This window comes from Knufia obscura, assembly GCF_036327395.1.
Source record: "Knufia obscura strain CCFEE 5817 isolate CBS 148926 chromosome Unknown scaffold_7, whole genome shotgun sequence".
In the NCBI taxonomy this organism is placed as follows: domain Eukaryota; kingdom Fungi; phylum Ascomycota; class Eurotiomycetes; order Chaetothyriales; family Trichomeriaceae; genus Knufia; species Knufia obscura.
In genome coordinates, this window is record NW_027042693.1 from 687,656 (window position 1) to 709,320 (window position 21,665).

Here is a 21,665-nt window from a genome sequence, read left to right on the forward strand (position 1 = left end):
TTTTGCTCCTGGCAGGCAAGTTCTGGCCCTATCTTGACTCTCTTGCGCCAGGACTCGAACCTCGTTGTGTCCTAGAATATGGACTCATCAAGATCTTCGACGGTAGCGGGCGATAGCCCAGCTCAGAACACCCCGGCACTTCTTAAGAATGCAGAGTTTAACGATGACTCGAAGGTGCCATTTCTCACTGTCCGGACCTTCTTGATGGCCATCTTAGTCTCGATGGGCGGAATTTGCTTCGGATACGATACGGGCCAGATCAGTGGATTCTTGCAGGTGAGTGAGCCTTCCATTCACGGAAGACGGTTGTTGACAGGTCTAGATGGACAACTTCAGATACCAATTCGCCGATAATCGCGAAACCCTTGAGCTAAGTGACATCCGAACCGGTCTCATCGTCGCTATGCTCTCCATTGGCACGCTCGTTGGTGCTCTGATCGCAGGCCCTATCGCCAACAATAGACGACTCGGCCGAAAGTACAGCATCTGTCTCTGGTGCATCATCTTCTGCCTCGGCAACGTTTTTCAGATTGCAGCTCAATACCCCTACTGGTGGATCATGATGATGGGGCGTATTATCTCTGGTTTCTCTATCGGTGGCCTGTCAGTCATGGTACCTGCGTACCAGGGAGAAAGCGCACCAGCTCACATTCGAGGGGCCATTGTCTGCTGCTACCAGCTGTTCATTACGATTGGTATCTTGATTGCCTATCTCATCAACTTTGGCTGCGTGAACCTCTCTGGCACACCACAGTGGCGTGTACCCGTTGGTATCTCCTTCTTTTGGGCATTCGTTCTCGGTGTCGGTATCCTGTTCTTCCCCGAAACTCCACGTCACGAATTTCGACATGGCAACGTCGAGTCCGCCACTCACAGCATCGCAACCTTCTACGGCGTTAGTCCACGCCACAAAGTCGTCAAGAAACAGCTCGAGGAAATGCAACAGAAACTCGCAATCGAACTTGAAGGTGGTAAACCTTCACTCACCGAAGTCTTCACTGGACCACGAATGTTCTACCGGACCATCCTAGGTATGACAATCCAAGCTCTTCAACAAATGACAGGTGCAAATTTCTTCTTCTACTACGGTACAACGATCTTTCAATCCGTCGGCTTGAACAACCCCTTCATTACACAGATCATCCTTGGCGCCGTCAACGTCGTGACAACATTTCCAGGTCTCTACATGGTCGAGAAGTACGGTCGCCGCATGTGCCTCACTCTCGGTGCTGCATGGATGTTTATGTGCTACATGGTCTTCGCGTCGCTGGGGTACTTCGCTCTTGAGAACCCACAGGGCAACGATGCCACTATCGGCTATGTGATGATCGTGTTCGCTTGCCTCTTCATCGCTGCTTTTGCGAGCACCTGGGGACCACAGGCGTGGGCGGTGACGAGCGAAATATACCCTTCACGCTACAGAAGTACATGTATCGCGCTCTGTGCCGCGAGCAACTGGCTCTTCAATTTCTTCATCGGATTCGCGACCCCGTTCATCACGAGCGATATCGGCTTCAGTTATGGGTACCTCTTCGCGGCATGCAACTTCATCGCTGTGCTGGTGGTTTATTTCTTCCTGCCTGAAACGAGTGGGAAGAGCTTGGAGGAGATTGATACGATGTTCTTGATGAGAGTCAAGCCGTGGAAGAGCGCGAAATGGGTGGTTCCGGAGGGTGAAACTTTGAGCAGCACGGATCGGAGAGCTAGTGAAGCGTACGCCAGCAGACGAGGCAGCAGAGCGAGCAGGAGTGGGTCCAGGGCCAATAGCTCTGCGCAGGTGCGGTCGAACTCGGTGATGGAGAAGCATTACGCCGAGACTGGGAGGGCAGGGTCTGCGCATGTCAATTAGGAGGACCGTCAGGACAAGCAGCACGATTGGGCCTCGTTAATCCGTCGTGAGTACTCAATAAGTGTTTGTCAGCGTCCACCTTGCTATAGACCAACAGTATCGGCACCTTGGAGCGGTTGATCCCGCCTACCCGCGAAGCCGTTGCAACCGGAACAGGCAGGTACCTCCACCTCATAGCTTGCATCCAATGAGGTCTGATTTCGACTCGCGGACCAAACCTTGACTCAAGATTCCAACTTGCATCTGCCTCACCTGAGCACAATAACAACGACCCAAAGTTCCTTCGAAATGCCCTCGTAAGCACGCGCCAGACTTGGTAGATCCTAGGTGAGCTTAGGATGCCCACTGAATGCATCTAGTTCTTCACAAAAGGCCGCAACATGCGCGTGCCTCAAACCCAGCTACTTCCCAACTCAAGAGACGCCAAATGAACAGACAGCTGGACATTCTTTATCCAAGAGTTGATGAGTGAACGTACCAGCCAGCATTCGCCTCCTTACACCCCAATCATTGATCTGACTCTGATTTACAAGGCACATCAGCAAGCATGACGACCGAGGCCAGCAAACCCCGCCCGACAATCACAGCGGAAACAACAAGCAACTCTCCCAATCACGCTGCCGCTTCATCCTCCACACCATCACCACCACCTTATCAGACACTTTCAACCTCTCCCACATTCGCCGTGATCTCCTTCAATATGATCGATCATATCCGCTTCATCAACTTCCCCACAGTGTACGACGGCAAAGCAAGCAGTCTGGTCAGATTAGCATGGCCAGATGGGATTCAGTGGTTTGGATGGTATAACCTCGCGTATGAATTCCAGCTGAGAGGCAAGCCCTGGAAGGACGATGAACGCGGGAACGTGAAGACGCACAAGTTTATCCGGGTGCTATTGCAGGGGCTGCATGACTTGGGGTGGGTTTATGATGCGAGTGTGACGGTAGGAGCGAAGCTGAGTCAAAAAGGTGTGTCATATGATAGGATGCTGTGTTTGGGGAATAGCTGACAGTATTATTGTAGATACGCTGGTGTTCCGAAAACATGACGAGACAATGCCACCAATACGCTTTTTCACAATATCGTTCGACCAGATGGACAGAATCACTGTCCATGACGCACCGGCTGGAGTCTCACAACAGCTGATACACTGCTTCAAAGTGGCAGGATGGAGTAAAGAAAGTGCTTACGTTGAGGATAAGATGGAAATCAGATTGAAGAAATCGTACTTACTCGCGGATGGAGAGAAGGCGGTGGAGGTGCGACTGATGCTGTTAGCTATCGTGGAGACGCTCGAGCAATCCGGATACAGGATATATGCTTCGCTGAAAGTGGTGAATGCAGAAAGTGGGGTCCCTGACTCTTTGGTTTGTTGTCGGACGAAGATTGCGGAGGATGCTGGTACTGTCGGCGGGGACATGAGTTGACCAGGTTTAGTGGACTTGTCTCGTTCCAAAGGTCGCATGCTGCATTGAATGCCGGACAGAAGCAAAGATGCTATTAAAGTCCTTGGTAGTCGAGCAGTCTTTGAGAAAGCACTCATTCACACAACCACAACTCGAACGAAGACGGGCTCAAAGACTGTAGGCTCTGGGCACAGTCGTGGCCTGCTATTCATCGCGAAAAGAAAGGTACTACGGTGCCCTTACCAGGACGATCTCGCAGAGGAGCGGAAGTCGCGCGGAAATGTACCTGCCTACTCCTTCTTACCTCGCTTGCCCAATGTGGAAAGAAAGGTATGCCAAGGCCTGCTCGTGAGTAGCGAGTGGGAGACAAATCTTCTACTCCTAACTCATGAGACAAAGTCAAGCCTTCGATACACTCAGAAATAGGCAGCTCTGAAATTTGAGCTTCTTCTCATGATCAATGGAAGAGCGCTCCGCAGACGAAATTGGACAGCAACACACGCGCTCAGCACGCTTCGCTTAGAATCAATTCTGTTGCCTGGCCTTCAGACATGGAGCCGTCCTGGCTTGATTCCTTGCTGCCAATCAGCTACCAGCTCCTTCAAGTCAGGTCTAGAGGTATTTATTCTTCTGCGTTGTGTTCCCGAGTCGCTGAATTCATTGGTATATATATCACCTCCTCACGAACCAAGCACAGAGCCTTCACAATACCCTGCACTACCGGCCCTCGTCGTCAAGACTGACAATACCTGCGCTATACAGGGCTGGACACCAGTCCTCAGGATTTTGACTGCACGAAAGACAGCCGTGCCCTCTCGGAACAGCAACTTTGGGCTCCAGCGCGTTCTCTTCGCTATAGAACGACGTCGGTTCAGAGATCGCTGCACATCATGGCTCTAAACACAGCGGCGAACAGAACGGTTGACCTTACTCTCCGAGCGCTGCAGCTCATTCTCGCCATCATCACCATGGGAACAGACGGTCACGGTACGAAGAACCCATACATCCTCCTCTATCAACGCACCATTGAATCTAACCCATCGTCTAGCTATCCACGTGTTCCATGGCCACACTGTCCACGAACACTTCGAATTTGGCGACTTCTACAACTACTACGGCGTCCCGGACGCGTGGGGCTTCCTAATGTTCTGTGCTGCGTGGACAGTTCTGGGCGTCATCTTCCTCCTCATTGCCGGGATCAGGTTCGCGGATCATGTATTGCTTGGCTATGTTCGTGTCGGTGTCGAGGCTGTGGCGCTGCTTTCATGGCTTGCCGGTTTCGTTGCTGTGGCTGTCAACATAGGGAGCAATGCGTGTCCCGCGGAAGAGAATGGCTGTGGGACGCTCAAGGCGGCGACGGTCTTTGGGGCGTTGGAGTGGCTGCTGTTCGTGGTTACCACGACTATGACTGTTAAGCTCGTCTTTGGCAGAGCTCGCCATCCAAGGCGTTGAGGTTGAGGACTTCTACGAGAGGTTCCGTTGCAACTGTCTGGTTGGCGGCATGGGATATTTGTGAACATCAGAAATATCCGACGCGCTATGGGCCATTGGAAGTCTCGACGTCGTCTTTTGAGAATGGTTTTTTGCAATGTTCATGCTTGAGTAATATGTTCTCATAAGAAAAAAGGACTGGCAAGGAGCCAGATGTTGATGCCTCTGCTTTGAATCATGATGAAATATGTAATGTTCAGATGGAAAGGTCGCTTTCGAAAGCAAGACGATGAATGACTTTTGATTGCTCTCGTGCGTATGTGACTTCGTTCGCCAAAATCTCGGACACTGTCATAAGTGATTCACTTGAGGCTAAAAGTTACGGATTTCGACAAGTGCAACGCTGGTCGTTATGCCTCACTTTGCGACAGTCATTGTTAGTGACCAATACGCGTCTGGTCACTAATTCCCCTCCGATATCTCACGCTCAGCAGTGCTGGCGGACTGTTCAAGTTAAGAGGTGTGTCAAAAGGAGGAAACTTGGCATTTCGGGGTTCTCCGGGCTTGAAAATGACTGTCTTCCTGTCGTCTCGGCATTCTCCGGGCATTGCTCGACTCTTGCCTCGCATCGACATTGAAAACCACGTTGAGAATCGTTGACTCGTAACGGCGTCAGTAATATGACTTCCCGGCTATGAAATTCGATGAGACCCTGTATCATTCTCCTTCTTCATCGTCGTTAACCTCTGTCGCTGTGGCACGCCTCTTGCCTTTGTTCTGATGGTACACTTCCAAGAGGCTTTGCTTCTTAACGTACTCCATCACAATCTCTTCTTCCATTCTCTCTTGTGTCGTTTTCTCCCCTGGCCGTCCCTGTTGTTGCGTCTCGAACTCATTCTGCGTAGTGCCCGCGAGATGTCCCGGATCATACGGACGAGGTGGCCGAACGCTTGATGATGCACCAGCCTCGTACTCCTCGTCGTCGTCATTATAGAGATTTATAACCGGCTCCGATTCCCTGTCGGTCCCACTCTTTCTCTGATCGAACACACTCTGCACCATGACTCGCTCCAGCTGTTTCTTGAATTCTAGTGCTTCGGTTGCGTGTCGCTGAGCTTCGGTTTCGCTAGCCGCTATCGCCTGGCGCAAGTTCTCTTGCTCTGCCTGATGATCAGCAGCTGGTTGTCGTTGGCGCTGAAGCTGAGACACGTTTTCCTGGATCGCCCGCTCCATATTGGCATCCTCTTCGTCGTCTCTATGTGACGTCTCCTGGACTGATAGTCGGATAGTTTCGTCTATTTCAGCCGCGTTGAGCGATTCTTCAGGGGACTGTGAACCATTCATGGCGAGCATGGCACTCTCGGGATCTAGTGTCAGAGTATCTGCACTCGCGGACTGAGCGAAATTCGCGGTATACCCACCTCTCTGGTGGGCGGCTGTATCCTCTATATTCTGCTTTCGCTGTGCTTCCAGGACATCTTTCACCATCTCATCAGATTGTTTCTTCTTTAGGTATTTCTGGATCAGCTTCCACCGAACGATGACGTCCTGCTTTTCTGCATCGGAGCTCTGCAGCCACTCCTCGTATCCTTGAGCTACCCTCGATGCGACGATGTAATTCTGCACATTGCTGCCGAATAAGTTCTGCACCTCTTTGTGTACCCCTTTCATCGTATAGCCGAGAAGGCCAGAAAAGCCTGCGAATGGCTTGGTTGCAAACCCTGCAACCCCTTTGCCGAATCCCTTGACAAAGCCGCTAGCACCCTCTTTTTGGGCGCCTTGCCAGGGCTGAGTGACCAGGCCAGTAACGCCATCGTACCAGCCATAGCCGAATTCTTTTCCTGCTGCCATGGCGCCTGACTTGAGATCGCTGACTTGTTCTTGAGGGCGCACGGTATCGTCTCCCCAAAGCTTAGGCATATTGTGAAACCCTTTGGTCAAACTCACTGAGACTTCCATAGGTGTCTGCACAAAGGCCTTCAAGGAACGTCCGAGGCCTTTGCTCGTATGAGGGCCAGTCTGACGCAGCATGTCACGGTCCTTGTCGAGGCCAAGTTCGTTCCGGCTGCGGACTCGTCTTCGGCTAGTTTCGCCTTGTTTGGGATTCAGCTGACCTTGCAAGGTATCGGACGTAGAGCTTGATCCAATGGTCGAGGTGGGAGATGACAGACCGGAGACCTTGGCAGGATTCCGAACACGAGCAAGAGAGTCCTGCACATGCAAGCTCGTCTGACTTTGTCTTGGCGAAGTCAGCGGAGTTGATTCTTCCCCTGTATGTGAGGGCTGACTTTTCCTTGCGATGGTCGGCACTGATTCTTGGGACTGCTGTCGGCTGGACCCGAACGGAACGCGGAAAGGTTTTAACGTCTCCATGGGAGTTTCGACCACCCCCATGGCCATGCCGCTGAACGCCCTGTAACACGCCGCAGCACCTCCAGATACTGGATCCCACGGACCTTCGTCGACGTTATATTCCTGTGGTCTGAAGAGCTTCAATTCATGGAAATCTAGAAATTTTGCATTCGCCAAAGTACAGGCAGCAAACGCGCTCAACCTGACCTGTGTGCGCTTGATACGCCACGTAGCGGGTCGAGACGGTGCAAGGGTACAACGGAGTCGGTCAGCCTCGAGATGTTGATGGAACAATTGAGCACCCATATCGCTGCCTCGCTCCGCCGCAATCTTGCTTGCGAGTTCTTTGGCACACTCCAGGCTTTCGGGTTTCAGGCAGAAATTGATGGCATCGGCTAGTTTGTCGGCTGTAAGCTGTTTGTGAGGGATTGGCTCGGGGCCGGCGCCTGCCCGTGCGACCATGGCGCCCCAGAAAGGCTGATCTCCAAAGAAGGGAACGACTACAGTCGGCCGCCCTGCGGTAATTCCTGCCGCTGTGGTTCCTGCGCCACCGTGGTGCACGACGCACGAGACATGCTTAAAAAGCCAGTCATGGGGTACGTTACCTAGTACGAAGACGGCGCCGGGGATACGGAGATCCGCGCCCATACCTCCCCAGCCTTTTGAAAGAAGGACACGCTGGCCGGTCTTCCTCACGGCTTCGAAAACGAGCTCCGTCATCGCATCAGGATCGTCTAGAACGATACTTCCGAACCCTATATAGACAGGGGGTGGACCGGCGTCGAGGAATGCCTGGAACTCGGGGTCAGGCGTGTAGTCAGATGCTGAGTTGAAAAAGTAGAACCCGGAAATGGATATATGAGGGGCCCAATCCTTCGGTTTGGGTATCAGAGCTGGAGACCAGCAGTAAGTGTGCGGGACTTTGAGACGCTGCAGCATTCCGGGGGCCCAGATCAAACTTACGGGATCCAAACCGAGACACTTCGCGCGAAAGCGGTTAATGATATCACCGATGCCCTGCCACGAGAGAACTTCGATCATGGTGTAGCTTAAGTAATTAGTGAGTTGAGGGTCAACATTGGAGGTTTGGATGTTGGCCAGCGGATGCGGAAAGGCCTTGGTAGGAGAATATGGCATAGTGAACATGATATGCAGAGGGATGCCCAGCTTCTCTGCGCAATGGATATGGGCAAAGCTTGGAGGATTGGCGATGATGCAGTCGGCGACGAAGGGTCTTGCTGCGTCCTCGGAGCTAGGGTCGGTTGCAGAAGGCTTAGAGAGGTCATCGTCGGTAGCACGAATCATCCCGTCACCGGCTTTGTAGCACGATCGCCAGCAGCCTTGAATGTACTCGGCAACATCTCTTCTTCGCTGACCAATATCTCCACTCAGTAGACTGCGAAAGCCCGGCATCAGGCTGGGATTCTTGACCATGAAGGCCATTAGTCTGGAGGGATCGCCGCCGATACTGAAGAATTCTAAGCCATTCTCCTGCACAAAGTCCTTAAAGTTGGGATGTGTCGCCAATCGTACGCGATGGCCGTAGGTATCTTTCAAGACTTTTCCCAAGGCAACGAAGGGTTGCACGTCTCCGCGCGAGCCCACGACCTGGATAACGATGTTCAAGCATGGGGGTGGAGGAACACCGGCCTCGCCTCCCAAGGAAGGGGGAATGTAGGGAGGGGGAGGCGAGCGACTGTCTTGGACACTCTGGACCTGTTGACGTAAAGCAGGAGTGAAAATCTGGGATAAGCGGCGATTGAGCTGATTGATGCGGATGTTGACACGGCCGTCGTCGGTGACACGAGCACTAGTGCCCAGACCGTTCTTTTCGTTGCGGATCTCCCCATAGATCCCGCCGTAAGCAGGAGGAGGTATGTCGTCCTCGGCTGGATCGGGAGTGGTGAGCTCAGTCGTTTGCAGGGAGCCCTCCTGTCCAGTGGATTCTGCAGGATCGATCCGGGAGGCAGCGGCAGCTTGTGCTTGCTGAATCATGGATCGCTGTACGACAGTCTCCGGTACAGGTCGGCGTTTTCGGCGTTTTTCTGAGAGAGACTGGTCGGCCATAATGTTGATAGAGGAAGGCAGGCTCGGCTCACCTCAGTCAGTCACGCCATCAATGTTATGTCGTGGGACAGCGACTGATGCGAGTGCCTGAGTAAGGTGTCATGGCAGGGCAAAAGAGCGTTGAGAGATTCTGTCATGGTCGCGTTCATATCTACCTGGATCTTGAATGTCAGGCGTGCGTGGATCGATCAGATTGAGGTAGTAACGACTAGGTCAAGGCAGCGACGTTTCGACTGGACAGCTACCCCTGTCGTTAGTGGATCTGCTGCGCAACTGTGCGGCTTGATTTCCAGGTTATGCAGACGCTGCGCAGTCATTTTGAGCCCATCCGGATGCTCATAGGCACCCATAGATAGCACGGAGTTGACTAAATCACCCACACTGCCCGCGTCGATGCTGTCAGGTACTGTTGGTATTGAATGTTCAGAGGTTTATCATGTTTGCAAGCACTACAAAGCACGCCAAGACCCGTTCGGAGCGCTAATCCAGATGATCACTAGCGTACATAGTTAGCTGGGGAAGAGTTCCTGGACTTGAATTATCTGACCTCTCGACTATGACCGACCGGTTTCGCTGCTGCCTGCGGAATGATTATGTGGGTGAAATGAACCCTGCTTTGGAAGATGTTGCGCGTAACACCGCAAGGACGCTGTTGCTCTGTTGAAACCGCCTGCAGTGAATGCCAAGACAGTTGGCGTCATGTAGTGTCGGCAAACTCATCCACGGATATCAGCGTCACCAGTCCGAAATCTGCAGTGCTGAACAAGGGTTCGCTGTAGAGCTCGACTGGGCTTTGCTGCCAGCCGAAGGATCAACGACTAGGCGTAGCATGAGCATCATCCTTGACGCGGTTAGTTACGCATTATAGGTACAGACACCCTCATCATTGCCATAGCCTGCATGTCAGCATCATCGTCTCCTTTTTAAGCGAATGCAAACTATAAGGAAATGCGGAAGGGTTGATTCATGCGCGTAGTGATCTCACAAGGTGCACGGTGTTGCGGCAGTAGAGATGCAAAAGTTATGTCTGGCCCGCTAAGCAGGATTGAGCTCGCGAACACGACTGGCAAATCTTCTGCTCATTGTGCTCCAAGGGTATCGATAGCTCTGGCCGAAGACGTCCTCTCGAGCTGATCAGCAATGATGGAAAGATAGAACAAAGAGGTTAGAGGAGTTGAGGACGAAGAAAGATGTTGAATTCACATGCCGAAATGTTGGCAGCAAGAGCGCCGGAGAACCACGTCCAATCTACTCTTATGCAGCCGCTTTATCAGGACACACGTCACCTTTTGAGAACGCTGCAACGCCTTGCTGATGCTTGTTCGTGACCTTGAACGCCGTAGCCTCATGACTTGTCCGATTAACCCCACAATCCAGGTTGAACGTACTCCAATGCCCTTTCTGTGATATTGCCGTAGTTCCATGTATCACCGCCTGTAGAATCCGGGGTGAAAGGTCCCATATTTTGCATTATCTGAGGAGTTGTCGGCATACCAGGTCTACCAGAGGTATTGAAGGCATACGGGTAATTCGCCATGTTCAGCGGCAGTCCATGAGGTGGGTTGCCGGCTCCGGGTGAAACGACAGGAGTATTGTACATAGCCGCTGCTTGAGCAGGTGGTATTGGTTGAAATCCCGTAGAAGGTCCGGAAAACTGTTTGCTGAATATGCTTGCTTTTCCACCCGCAAGAGCCGCGTTGAGGTTTGACAATGCATTGAGGGATTTTGTCATGCTTCGGACCCAGAGTGGGGAGTCTTTCGACTGTGCGTGTGACAACGGGTGTCTGCCCTCCAGCGGGCTTCTCGAGTCTGTCTCTTTGGAAAACCCAGAATCCTCGATGGCGCTTTGCTCGATCCCCTTCTCAAGCTGAGTAAGCTTTTTGATGACACGCGGTTCTTGTTTCGTCTCTGGCAAGACTCCAAGCAAGAACGCTGCGGATATGGATCGTTGTATACCAATCCATGATCTTGCAGCGAATTTATTGATATCTCTGAGCTCCACATAAGTTTCGACAGTCTTCTCGAGATATTTAACGCACTCGGCTCGGAGGTGACCCGTTAGCTGTGAATCACCCGGTGTTGATGCGGGTGAGCCTGTGGATAAGGAAGATTTTCTTCGCGTGGTGTCAGGTGAGACGATGGGGGATTGCTTAGCAGCGGGGTGTGATGTGGGCGAACGATGATGGTCTTCTTTCAACGCCGGTCGGCATATCTCGCTGATCATGTATGAGCAATGCAACTGTAACGCCAGTCTCTCCAGATGGTCTGTCATGGCAACACACTGTTTTGAATCGCATAGTCGAGGCAATGCATCCTTCCAAATCCTGTGCACTTCGTCCTTGTACTTCATGATCATCGACCAGCTCATGGCATGTTTCGAGTTCATGACTCGATCCCTGAGAATTTCCTGCGTAAGCTTGATGACCTGGGTCATGCTTTCAACATAGGTTCTGGTGCCTGGAGTGCTGTGCTTTGTGAAGGGCAGATCTGGCGCGCATAGTAACGTGGAGCTCGGCCGGTCATAGCTGACGCTGAAGTGAGAGTCTTGCCATGCAAGAGCCCACCAAATGCGTGACCGTAAGTAGTTCTCGTGTTCGGAGAATTCCTTTGATTGCACGTGCAGCCCCATGCTAAAAGCACTCCGCACAGTCATGCCAAGGAGGATGTAGCTGACACCTGGATTCATATTGTATGACAAGGCATTGCCGATGATAAGCAAGGCCTGGATGGTCTCAAGTTGTGGATGCGTCAGAAAGTTGGACATTCTCAGTGCCTGGTAGGAACAGCAGATGTATACCTGGGACGTCAATTCTCTCTCTTTGGCTAGACGACCAGTAGACTGTGAACCAGAAGCCAGTACAGCGAACAGCAACGCCAGCCAAGGCAAGGATATGCCATAAGGTCTGTTCGGGTCGATTTCGGCGCCTGTCCTGGTCATATGAGCGCGTTGCTGGAGGAGGTAGTTCAAGGTTTGATCAAAAGCTTGTTTGTCTGGGACGACGGGATATATGATGCAAGGAATGTCGCGATAGGTTAGCCAGAACTCTCGACATAGGCTGTCCTCAGGAAGTGCTTTGAGGAGGCTGCTAACATCCTGCATACTGGAATCTGTGCTCCAGAGGTCGACAAACGGGTACGTCGTAGTTTCATTGTCCAGCCCGAGGTTCGGTAGGATGTTCTCTTCGAGCAGAGACATGGCTACATCTTGCGTTGATTTCGTTCTGTTGCCGATCATATATGCCAACACAGACCTCGACCCGAGATGCATCGTTCCCATCTGGTTGCTGGGCGCGTGCACGCCCTCTCTGTCGGCTTCGTCTGATCGGCTAACCAAGCCGGAGGCAGACTGCTCTTCGGCTGTAGTGCTCGCACCATCGTCTTTCTCTTCCTTCGTATTGCTTCTCAACTGCCTCAGCTCTGCATTGAGACGTTCCCACTGTTCCTTTGGTACCGTGATGTTCGGGCCGGAGTTGACGATTCTTTCGGGTTCCAGATGGCTGCCCTCTGTCTGGGCCTGAGGGGTGTTCAGTGTGATGCGCCTCCGCTTAGTAGGTCGCTCATACGAGCACAATTCCGGATGGTCCCTCTTGACGCAGGAATCGCACGGCAAATTGCGGTCGCACTTGACTTTGCGACGGTGGCAGGCATAGCATGCTTTGGGATCTCTGACTTTTCTCTTGTTCCTGATAATGGCATCGACTTCTTCTTGGTCCATTTCAAGCATGCCAGGCTTCTCACCATCCTCCGAGTATTCCGCTTTGGACCCTGGGTCTTGAGGCGGCGCATGTGGGATTTCGGCCATGTCGGTTGGCAAACCAGCATATTCAGACTTGAAATATGGATGCTGGTGGTGTTGGTGGTGTTGGTGGTGATGCTGGTATGAGTGCTGATAGAAATTCGATGAGGTTGGATACTCGGCGTGCGATGTATAGTACTGGCGGTTTGGCTGTAGGAAATAATCCGGGTAGCAAGAATTGTCTAGATCGTCCGAGCTGTCACAACCACTTGTATTCGACGACACAGGCGTGAGGGTGTGGTAGCTGAGGTGTAGGCGATGCAAATCAGAGAGTGGGAGCGGGGGGCTTGTTGTTGATGTTGGGGCGTCCATTGGTCTCGCCTAACTGCCTAAGCCGCGGCAAGGTTCCACAGAGACTTCCCGGAAGCGACAATTTCGGCTGCCGACTTGCGCTGTTTAGCACCTGGATGACGCCACTTACAGGCACACGGCAGCTGAAAGGGCACTTGTTGCAAATGGAAAACTCCCCCGGAGGCAAATATGCTTCCCACCAAGTTCTATGCTGGGGAGTGTGTGTGGCAATGACCACGCTGTATATACAGATGAATGTGATGGAGGTGAGTACCATAGACACGAATGGTCAGGTTGGCTTGCTGATCTGCTACCCCGGATTCGATAAGCTTGCGCGTAAGGAGAGTGGTAAGAAGGACTACTGATGCTGTGAGATGTGACAATGAAAGGACTGTCTTCACCCCATATAATTCCTCCATCGGTCCTTGTGCAAGTCTTCTTCTCGGAAGTATCCCTGCTCGGGACCGCCTCACACATCCTCTTGTGATCTTATGTGCTCGATCTGGGATGAAACGCTCGAAGACCATAGCGATAGCAGTGGCTGCATGGGCAGTCTTACCACTAATACTAGTGTTAAGCAACCACCTATCCATAGCAAACCTTATTCCTGACTCAATTCGCCTCATGGGTTAAGCGCGATAAACTTCCTCTTACATACAGTACGATGTGTGAACCTAACAAATGGAGCAAGAAGCCACATTCACCGCCTGAACGTCGATCAATTGGATGGTTGGGTGAGCAAGGGTCGTTCGTGGCTGCAAAGGGGTGGATAGGGCCAACGTGTAGGATCAGAACATCTTTGCAAGTTCTCGATGACTTGCTTTGAGACGGACATGAGAGCATCCAACAACTGATCAAAAGGGTGAAGTTTGAAAGTTACTAGCACACAGACACCAGGGCATCGCGCTCCTCACTTCGTGATCTTCTGCAGGCATCGAAAGTTTATGGTCCATTAGTCCTTAAGTTCTGCACAATGGGAAGGTGCGATGGTATTCGATTGGAAGAAGCTTTCAACTGCGAACTGTCTCGACTAACTCATGGTGCATACCCTTTCCCGCCTGTCGCACTACTGACTCGACCTGAAGCCAATTTTCACCTTCTGATAGACGCTTCGATCCAATAACAACGCAACGAGGTGACGAGGAAAGCCCTTGTACATTTGTCTTCATGCTCAACACATCGGACCTCTACCCCAGAAAATCCATCCTAACCTTCGTTGTGGCGAAAACTTATGTACAGTGAATCCATGCCTGCGTGCTCAAGCAGCACTCTAGCATGTGGCTCTGAAGTTGAGTGTGTAAAGGCTTGTTGATGTTTCGATTGAGACCAAACGAGCCTATTTCATCAGCAACTAGAGTAGGACCCGATTGCCGACTTCAGTGACAGAGCATGCAGGATGCATTGAAGGTTCAAGCAATGTTCAACCTGGACAAAGTCTCATAGACCACTCATGTTTCAAGAGTGCCGTCTGGAGGGTCGCCACCCAGCTCACGCCTGACTCAACCAGTCGTGTTAACAGAGACAAGCTACGAAGTGCGCTGGGCTTGGACGAAGACCCCGGATAGATGGCCAAGAGAAATTGAGTTCAGCGAAGTCGGAATAAGGTTCACTTGTGGACAGGACAAGAAGATCTTGCACAAAAGGTATTTCCTGTGCAGGTAAAAGGTGGAAGCAGACAGCCGATGAGCTTTCATGATTTGGATGCTACGAAGCTGACCCACCTTGCTAGCACGCTGTACGCGAATTCCTGCTACAGTACGGGTGCGCCGCTTACGCATCACTAAGGCAAGGCTCGGACGCTACGGGTTCTCGTCTCGAGGCTGTTAGTTTCCAACCATCTCTTTCAATCAATAGTACTGTACTACTGTGCCCGCCACAGTTCAGCTTCTGCAACCCACCAGGCACGAATGCAAGCCACGAACTTGCGCATTGGCAGCCACGTGCCAATAAGCGCAAAGGCACCAGGAGCCAGCTGGTCTAACCCGTGCCTAATCTCCTTTGACCCGGGTACTCAGAACTAGGGACGCGAGTTTACCGAGTACACCGAGATTGAAAGTCTACTCGTATCACGGCGACATACGGACTCGAAGCGAACCATGTCATCATCGGGGCATATTACCCTGTCTTCACTTGGTAGATGATGGTCATAGTGTCGCTAATGATCATAGCCAAGTAGAATGGCACGGTTACAAGGACACGACACGGCCCGTGCTAATCTTCCTCGATGTCCCATGCTTGCCAGCAACTAAATGCTCGAACACCAAAGCCAGAAAGGCAGGACATCGTTGGAACTTTGGTCGTGATGAGCATTGCGATTCAAGAACCAGACCTGGAGACAGCTATCCTGGTCCGACTAGGCTAAACCTGCTCTCGAAGCCCCTAGCACGGCTTTCATACGCCTCATCAGCAGTAAGAGGGTCCGAGTGGAACGTTCAGTCCTGAACCTCAGGATACGAAGGCCTGATCTCCAGGCTCGATACGCAACATGAGAAGCGCCCTACCCGCCAGATCCTCGCGATCTCTCGAGTAAAGCAGGCTTAGCATGTCTTACTCATATGAGCGATGCCTCGGCCCGTTCTTCAAGAAGACAGATGTAGTGGGAGACCTCTAGGAAGAATGCGTCTGGTCGAAGGAGGTGCTGGCAATGTCCTGAGGTTCTAGTTTGGACTATGGCCCGTCAGTGACCACTGTGACCAACAGCACTACCTCTAGCGCAAGGAAATCCGGGTTCCGCTTCTGCACCATCATGGTGGTTCAACCCACAACTTCTAGAAGATCGAGGCTGGTACGCTATGGCTAGCTATTCTTTTAACAATCGTCATTAGGTAGGTCACTCCGGAGACGCCACAGAACATGCTCATACAAGCCCTTCGACATTGGTTCGATCTTGGCGGCCAGGGTCCTCCAAGTCCCATGATGCACTTGCCGAGCATCCACAGCTGCTTCGCACCGTTTCCAGCGTAGACAGGAGTCATCTGCGTTATTCGCTCAATAACACGACCATGCCTTGGCGAACGGGGACATTGCAGCTGGTCTTGCCGCCTCTTCCGTGGCGATGTCTTCGGACTGAGAACAGATCTCATGCGCTTTCTGCTCGCTAACGACGCATAGAGAAGGCTAAGGGTATGAAAAGGCCCAGAAGCACTGCAGCAAGGAGCGTAGCACGAGCAATAGCGAGGACACTTTTAATGAGTCGCATATTCTATCTCGGGCAAGGTACCTACCGTGTAGCAGCTCATTGCCCTTTCACGTGTTTGTAAGCTTCTATCATCGTCCATTCGGCTTCCACACGACGCCTGATTTGCTCCTGTTCCTTTTCGATCTCTCTTGCTTCCTCTGCCTACCAACGCCAGTTCTACAAAGTCCGCTCCGCTGCAGAACACCCTGAGCTCTGATGACTATCCCTGAGTCGCAGTCACGGCTTACTCAAGACGATGTGGCATCCATCCATTCCACTGAGACCTTACCCGCGACAAAGGGTTGCACGATCACGTGACCAGACTCCTCGGACCCCCTAAAGTGCTATTCATGCAGACTCTTCACGCCCGATCCATCATTTTGACACCGTCCTTGAAGACTGCCGACTTGGAGGTTGAATCTATCACAACGAGACATTGACGCCATCGAAGTCAGGCACAACGACTCAGCAACATCTAGCACTCGGTACGGCAAGATCTCGGTCGGCAAGATCTCGGACGGCAAGATCTCGGATCATACTTCATGCCTGAGGCACAAGAATAGGGTTCAGACCCCGGGCCGTCTGCAGCCTGACACGTTCACGTCGATGGATCAAAAGAACGTTCTGCATGTTCTTTCCGTTAGTCCACCCGAATCACGCTCCGCCCGGATCCGATATAAAGTTTCACCGACATCTACGCTGGAGAATCGATGTGCCATCTGTGCGCCACACTGTCATATCAGATGCACATACGACTTTCCCCGGTGCCGTGTACCGCTGCCGAAGTTGAGGTCGAATTAGCGATTGACGACTAATCCTAGTCTAGGGATGGAACCACGTCTCGGACCATCAATACCACAATCATGGAAATGGAATCCAACGTCCCAACATTCTGGTTTTGCAAGGTTGTAGGATCCCAGAATGGTCAGGTTTGACATGACGTTGCAGCTGGGATGATGATCGGGTTGTACTCCAGAGTACGATTCATGTCCTCAACAAAGGTCCATGCACCGGAGCCACTGCATGTGCGAAGAGCAGATTCGACTGGCTTGAGGTTGCACGTTGCGACGGAGTCCCGTGCCGTTTCGAAGTTTGATGCTCTCCGACATCGGCCGACGCGTACAATATTGGATATGCGAGCATTTATCGGCATCACGTGCTATATCTAACTTGTCAAGCGGTCACGAGGTCACATGTTCGCGTTTTCTGCGGAACATGGCCGCGATTTCTACTTCGAGCCTTCTTGTCTTGCAGTCTTTTCCACACAGAGATCAGTTCGCAACCGACACTCAGTCATGCCCAACTCAAAACAAATACTAGTAGTGTTTGATACTGGAATCCCAGTCACAGCTCGGGTGAGGTCACCGACGCGTCCTGGCAAAACATCGGTGATCATGGCTCAGCGTGACAGCAACCACCACATAGTGCAGCCGAAGCATACAAGCTACGATACCTTCGACCAATTCTCGCTCGACTGAACACATCGTCCTACCTAGGGTCTCTTCATTCGAACCACTCTAGCTAGGCGACGCCCACTCATTCTCGGCAGCTCCCCTTTACCATTTGCCGCCCTTGATCACCAGCGCGGTCACTCTTTCCTCGCATCAGGTCGTTCTTTCTATATTCAAGATCGCCCCTTCCTTGTACAGCCGGCGTACCTTCCTCCCGACGGTTCGCGCCTTCCTCACATTGCCTCACTCCTTCCTTATACGCTTGTGCTAGGTCGCTCCTCCTTCGTCTCTATCGCTCGGGTCACTCCTCCCTCGTTTTCCCGCTCTCGAGCCGCTCCTTCTCGCGTATAGATCGTCCTTACCGCGTTCTGCAGCAGTTTGTTGCGCTGTCCCTTACGATACTAATCCGGAACCAGTACACCCAGATTCCCCGCGTCTAGCGAAAGTGACCTGTTGCTTCGCTTCAGCCGCAGCCACGTTCTTGTGCCATGCGGCGTGCCTCCTGGAGACCTGTTGTATCTCGGGATAGCACGTGTCGTTTAGCTTCGAATCGTTGTGTACTATAGACGAGGTATAGCAGTGACTGTTACAGAATGGGAGGCTTTTCGCTTTTGACCTGTCCCTGTATGTGCTGTAGAAGCAGCTCTGGTATGGCCAGTATACCTGATCCTAAATCCGATCGGATACCTGCGTAGATGAAGAAGCATTGTTCCAGAGATATCATTAAGCAACAGAGCAGGATTTAAATTGAGACTGCAGGCGATGCGGTATTGGTTACACAGGGGACGAAGCCGTGGCGAGTAGTCATTGAGCAGAACTCTGCAGATGGTCAACGGCAGGTCCTGGTATAGAAGAGAGAAGAGAATGCGGATGAAGTATGATCTTGAATATGGGAGTTTGTGCTCAGCTGGTAGGGTGGCTGAGGGCAGCAACTGGATCGTGGATGCTTTGCTTCGAATCATGAACAGATAACCTCAACTGCAATGTCGGGGTTGCAGTTTATGGCTGTGACCCGGCCGACCTCAATCGATAACCCATACCTGATCAGCTTTGGTCTCCTCGGCATGAAGTGGGCCAGCATCTTTGATGACCGTGAGATGCGTTCTTTCATTGTGGACTTCTCTCTGCCACTCCTTCACAACCACGCCTTCGATATGGTGCACAAGCAGCGTTCCATCCGTACGCCTCGTCTCCACAGACACTAGAATAGCTGGCACCTCAGCGAAATGGGGATCGGAGTCCTCAGACTGCCTGAGCCACACTAGTGCAAACTCCTTCCCATAATTGTAAAACGCTCGTAAGCGCTTGAGTTCGGATTGATCCAATGGTTCCTCAGCCGAGCCATTCCAAGGCTTGTCGATGGTACGTACGAACGAACTCGCTACCACCACGGTATGTGGGTCGAAAAGTAGCTCTTTTCCACAGGGCAAACGTAGATACACTGTACGAGCGCCAAACTCGTCTTTGTTGCGGACAATGAATGTGATTCCTTGTACTTGGACTCGCAGACCATGCTCAGTCACTTGTCCGTCCACTGCATCCTTCAAAGGTAAACCGGAGCTTGTACCAAACGTCCCCGTGGGGTGCAGCAAGGTCGTGGGCGCCCACTGCGTTCCCCTTATACCTGTATGGCGAGGAAAGTCCCAGAAAAGCAAATGGATAGGAACGTCACCGAGCATCTTCCACAACACCCGCATTCGCAACTGCTCTGGTGTTGTCCCTATCACGACTGGATCCAATCGGAACAGAACCGCAAGACATAATGGCTCGTCGCTCCGAACACTAGTAGATCTGTACTTCATGGATCGTAATATCATCGACGGTTTTGCTTGAAAAAGTTCCGCATCCGCGTAGATAGGAAACTTCTCATGCCGCAACTCGGTATACCGACCCAAGATCTGTTTCATAAGAGCACGAGTTCTGCGAGGCCACGGGCGTCCCTTTACCAAATGCCGACTATATGCCCAATCAGCATTGAAGAGCTCAACTTGATTGAAGACGAAGAGCAACTTGCCCAGAGGCGCGAGTAGACTTTCTTGCAAGGTCCACAGTCGCCTAGTTCAAGGAGAGCAGACTATACGTGCCAGCTTTTCGCTAGTAGGCATGCCCACCGTGTCAGTCTGGAACAACCACCGATCGAGTACAATTACGGCCGCTGCTTCGTCGTATGTGTCGCGCAAAATATGTATGGCTAGCTTCTGAAGGTCCGGATCATTTGCGCTGTCTGGAGGAACACATAACGTGTCGAGCCAAAAGTAGTGTATTTGTGACGATTGTTTTCGTGCATGGTTATACACTTGTACAAGGTCCTTAATTCTCCGGAGCTGGCAATATGGAAGTGCGTTGCGGAAAAGGTTTCCTAGACCGTCTGACCATACATGAGAAATGGCAATATACGCACGTTTGTGGTGCTCGCCGTTCATGTGTGGGACCACTTGGATTGGTGATTCCGGACTATGGGTATCATCGACTGAGATGATGGGTATGCGACCAGGGCCAGAGCGCAGCGCAATGGCAAGACGCTCTGGGTCCACATTGACGTCCTCGCAACCATCGCAAAAGGCCGCATGAGCAGTAGTGTAAGTTGAATTGTCGATCTGTTTGATTACACATCCGGTCTCACTGCAACACCGCTGCCCTGTCCCCTCTAGGCGTACGTGACTTTGTGTTGCATCGGGTCGCTGCATCTGGCTGAGATAGAAGCAAAAAGTCATGTCGAACCTCTCTGTAAGCATACGGACTTCCCATGGACACCAACCCAAGTCCAGCAATCTTTGTATCGCACCTGGCTCGTTTTCCACCTGCTCCTGCACGCCTAACACGAGAAGATCGTGCCGAAGCACGAGTTCGTCATCAACGAGATACGATCCAACCAAGTCTGTCCTTACCATCTCGTGTAGAAGGCATGTCGCCCAGATCAGATTCTGACTTCTGCGGTTGTCATGAAAATATGATCCTGAGTATCTACAGAAGAAATACATCGGTACTTGAGCAAAGTCCATGCCCTCCCGAGAGGCGGCCTCAAAGAACGAGGGAGCAACCTCATCCTCATCGAAGGGGCAGTAGGGTGTCAAGAAGCTTTGGTTGATGTACCAGGAGTTGACATGATGGTGAAGTTCATCTTCAGCTGACAAGACCCTCAAGGCTTTCTTGAGTCGTATGACAGGCCTGCCATGTCTGACCCGTAGGAAATTCTTCTTTTCCAGGTGTCCGATATTGAGACTACGTTCGAGTGCACCCCAAAACAACCATCTTTCGAGGAAGGCGTCAAAACCGCTGGGCGGATCCTGGAAGAAGCTCAACCACTGTCGGTAATTACGAGGTTTGTAGCCCTGCCTTTCCGGGTAACCACACCAGTCCGTATTGTGGTCGTAGTCATCCGTGGTTATGCTCACAACGTCTGGGAAAGGGTTGGCAACCTGAGCTGACTTTGGGATCCAATTCATAGCTCAGGCTCCGAAAGTGTGGATGAGCTTCAAGGATGGCGAAAGCAGCACGATCTTCTCTGCCATTTTGTGACCTGTCCGCATTGTGCTTGCTGCTTATTTGTCCGAACAAACAAACAAGCATCTTACTGTTGCAGGACTCCTAATGTGTCTTGGAGCAATTCACCAAATAAGTCCTGCAGACGGTGACAAGTGTACAGCAACCGACAGCGCGGCCTAGAATCTCTCCGGGTGCATATGTTGCCATAGCGTGGCAAGCACCAAATGTAGTAGGACCTCAGACCCGACTATGTCGTTGTAGTCCACGTGTACAAAGCAGAGCAAATATCTGACGAACATTGTTTCTTCATTCAGCCGCCTGATATCAAGACTGACGTAAGCAATCAATTGTATTG

At 51.8% G+C, this 21,665-nt stretch overlaps 6 protein-coding genes across 6 annotated transcripts; 3 read left to right on the forward strand and 3 right to left on the reverse strand.

The window, feature by feature from the left end:
• Positions 1-78: 78 nt before the first annotated feature.
• HXT5_1 (hexose transporter hxt5) lies at positions 79-1,849 on the forward strand (the record flags this gene model as incomplete). The annotated part of the gene is made up of 2 exons (XM_064874866.1): positions 79-276; positions 323-1,849. The coding sequence occupies 2 exons, from the start codon at positions 79-81 to the stop codon at positions 1,847-1,849; spliced, it is 1,725 nt and encodes a 574-aa protein (XP_064729266.1).
• A 547-nt stretch (positions 1,850-2,396) lies between these two features.
• PMZ80_006454 (uncharacterized protein) lies at positions 2,397-3,279 on the forward strand (the record flags this gene model as incomplete). Its single annotated transcript, XM_064874867.1, has 2 exons — positions 2,397-2,820; positions 2,876-3,279. The coding sequence occupies 2 exons, from the start codon at positions 2,397-2,399 to the stop codon at positions 3,277-3,279; spliced, it is 828 nt and encodes a 275-aa protein (XP_064729267.1).
• Positions 3,280-4,148: 869 nt separating this feature from the next.
• Positions 4,149-4,710, forward strand: PMZ80_006455 (uncharacterized protein; the record flags this gene model as incomplete). Its single annotated transcript, XM_064874868.1, has 2 exons — positions 4,149-4,245; positions 4,307-4,710. The coding sequence occupies 2 exons, from the start codon at positions 4,149-4,151 to the stop codon at positions 4,708-4,710; spliced, it is 501 nt and encodes a 166-aa protein (XP_064729268.1).
• A 696-nt stretch (positions 4,711-5,406) lies between these two features.
• On the reverse strand, positions 5,407-9,108 carry PMZ80_006456 (uncharacterized protein; the record flags this gene model as incomplete). The annotated part of the gene is made up of 1 exon (XM_064874869.1): positions 5,407-9,108. One exon carries the CDS (start codon positions 9,106-9,108, stop codon positions 5,407-5,409), a length of 3,702 nt encoding a protein of 1,233 aa, XP_064729269.1.
• A 1,360-nt stretch (positions 9,109-10,468) lies between these two features.
• PMZ80_006457 (uncharacterized protein) lies at positions 10,469-12,910 on the reverse strand (the record flags this gene model as incomplete). The annotated part of the gene is made up of 1 exon (XM_064874870.1): positions 10,469-12,910. The coding sequence occupies one exon, from the start codon at positions 12,908-12,910 to the stop codon at positions 10,469-10,471; it is 2,442 nt and encodes an 813-aa protein (XP_064729270.1).
• Positions 12,911-18,846: 5,936 nt separating this feature from the next.
• Positions 18,847-21,270, reverse strand: PMZ80_006458 (uncharacterized protein; the record flags this gene model as incomplete). Its single annotated transcript, XM_064874871.1, has 3 exons — positions 18,847-19,722; positions 19,771-19,859; positions 19,905-21,270. 3 exons carry the CDS (start codon positions 21,268-21,270, stop codon positions 18,847-18,849), a joined length of 2,331 nt encoding a protein of 776 aa, XP_064729271.1.
• Positions 21,271-21,665: the final 395 nt, after the last annotated feature.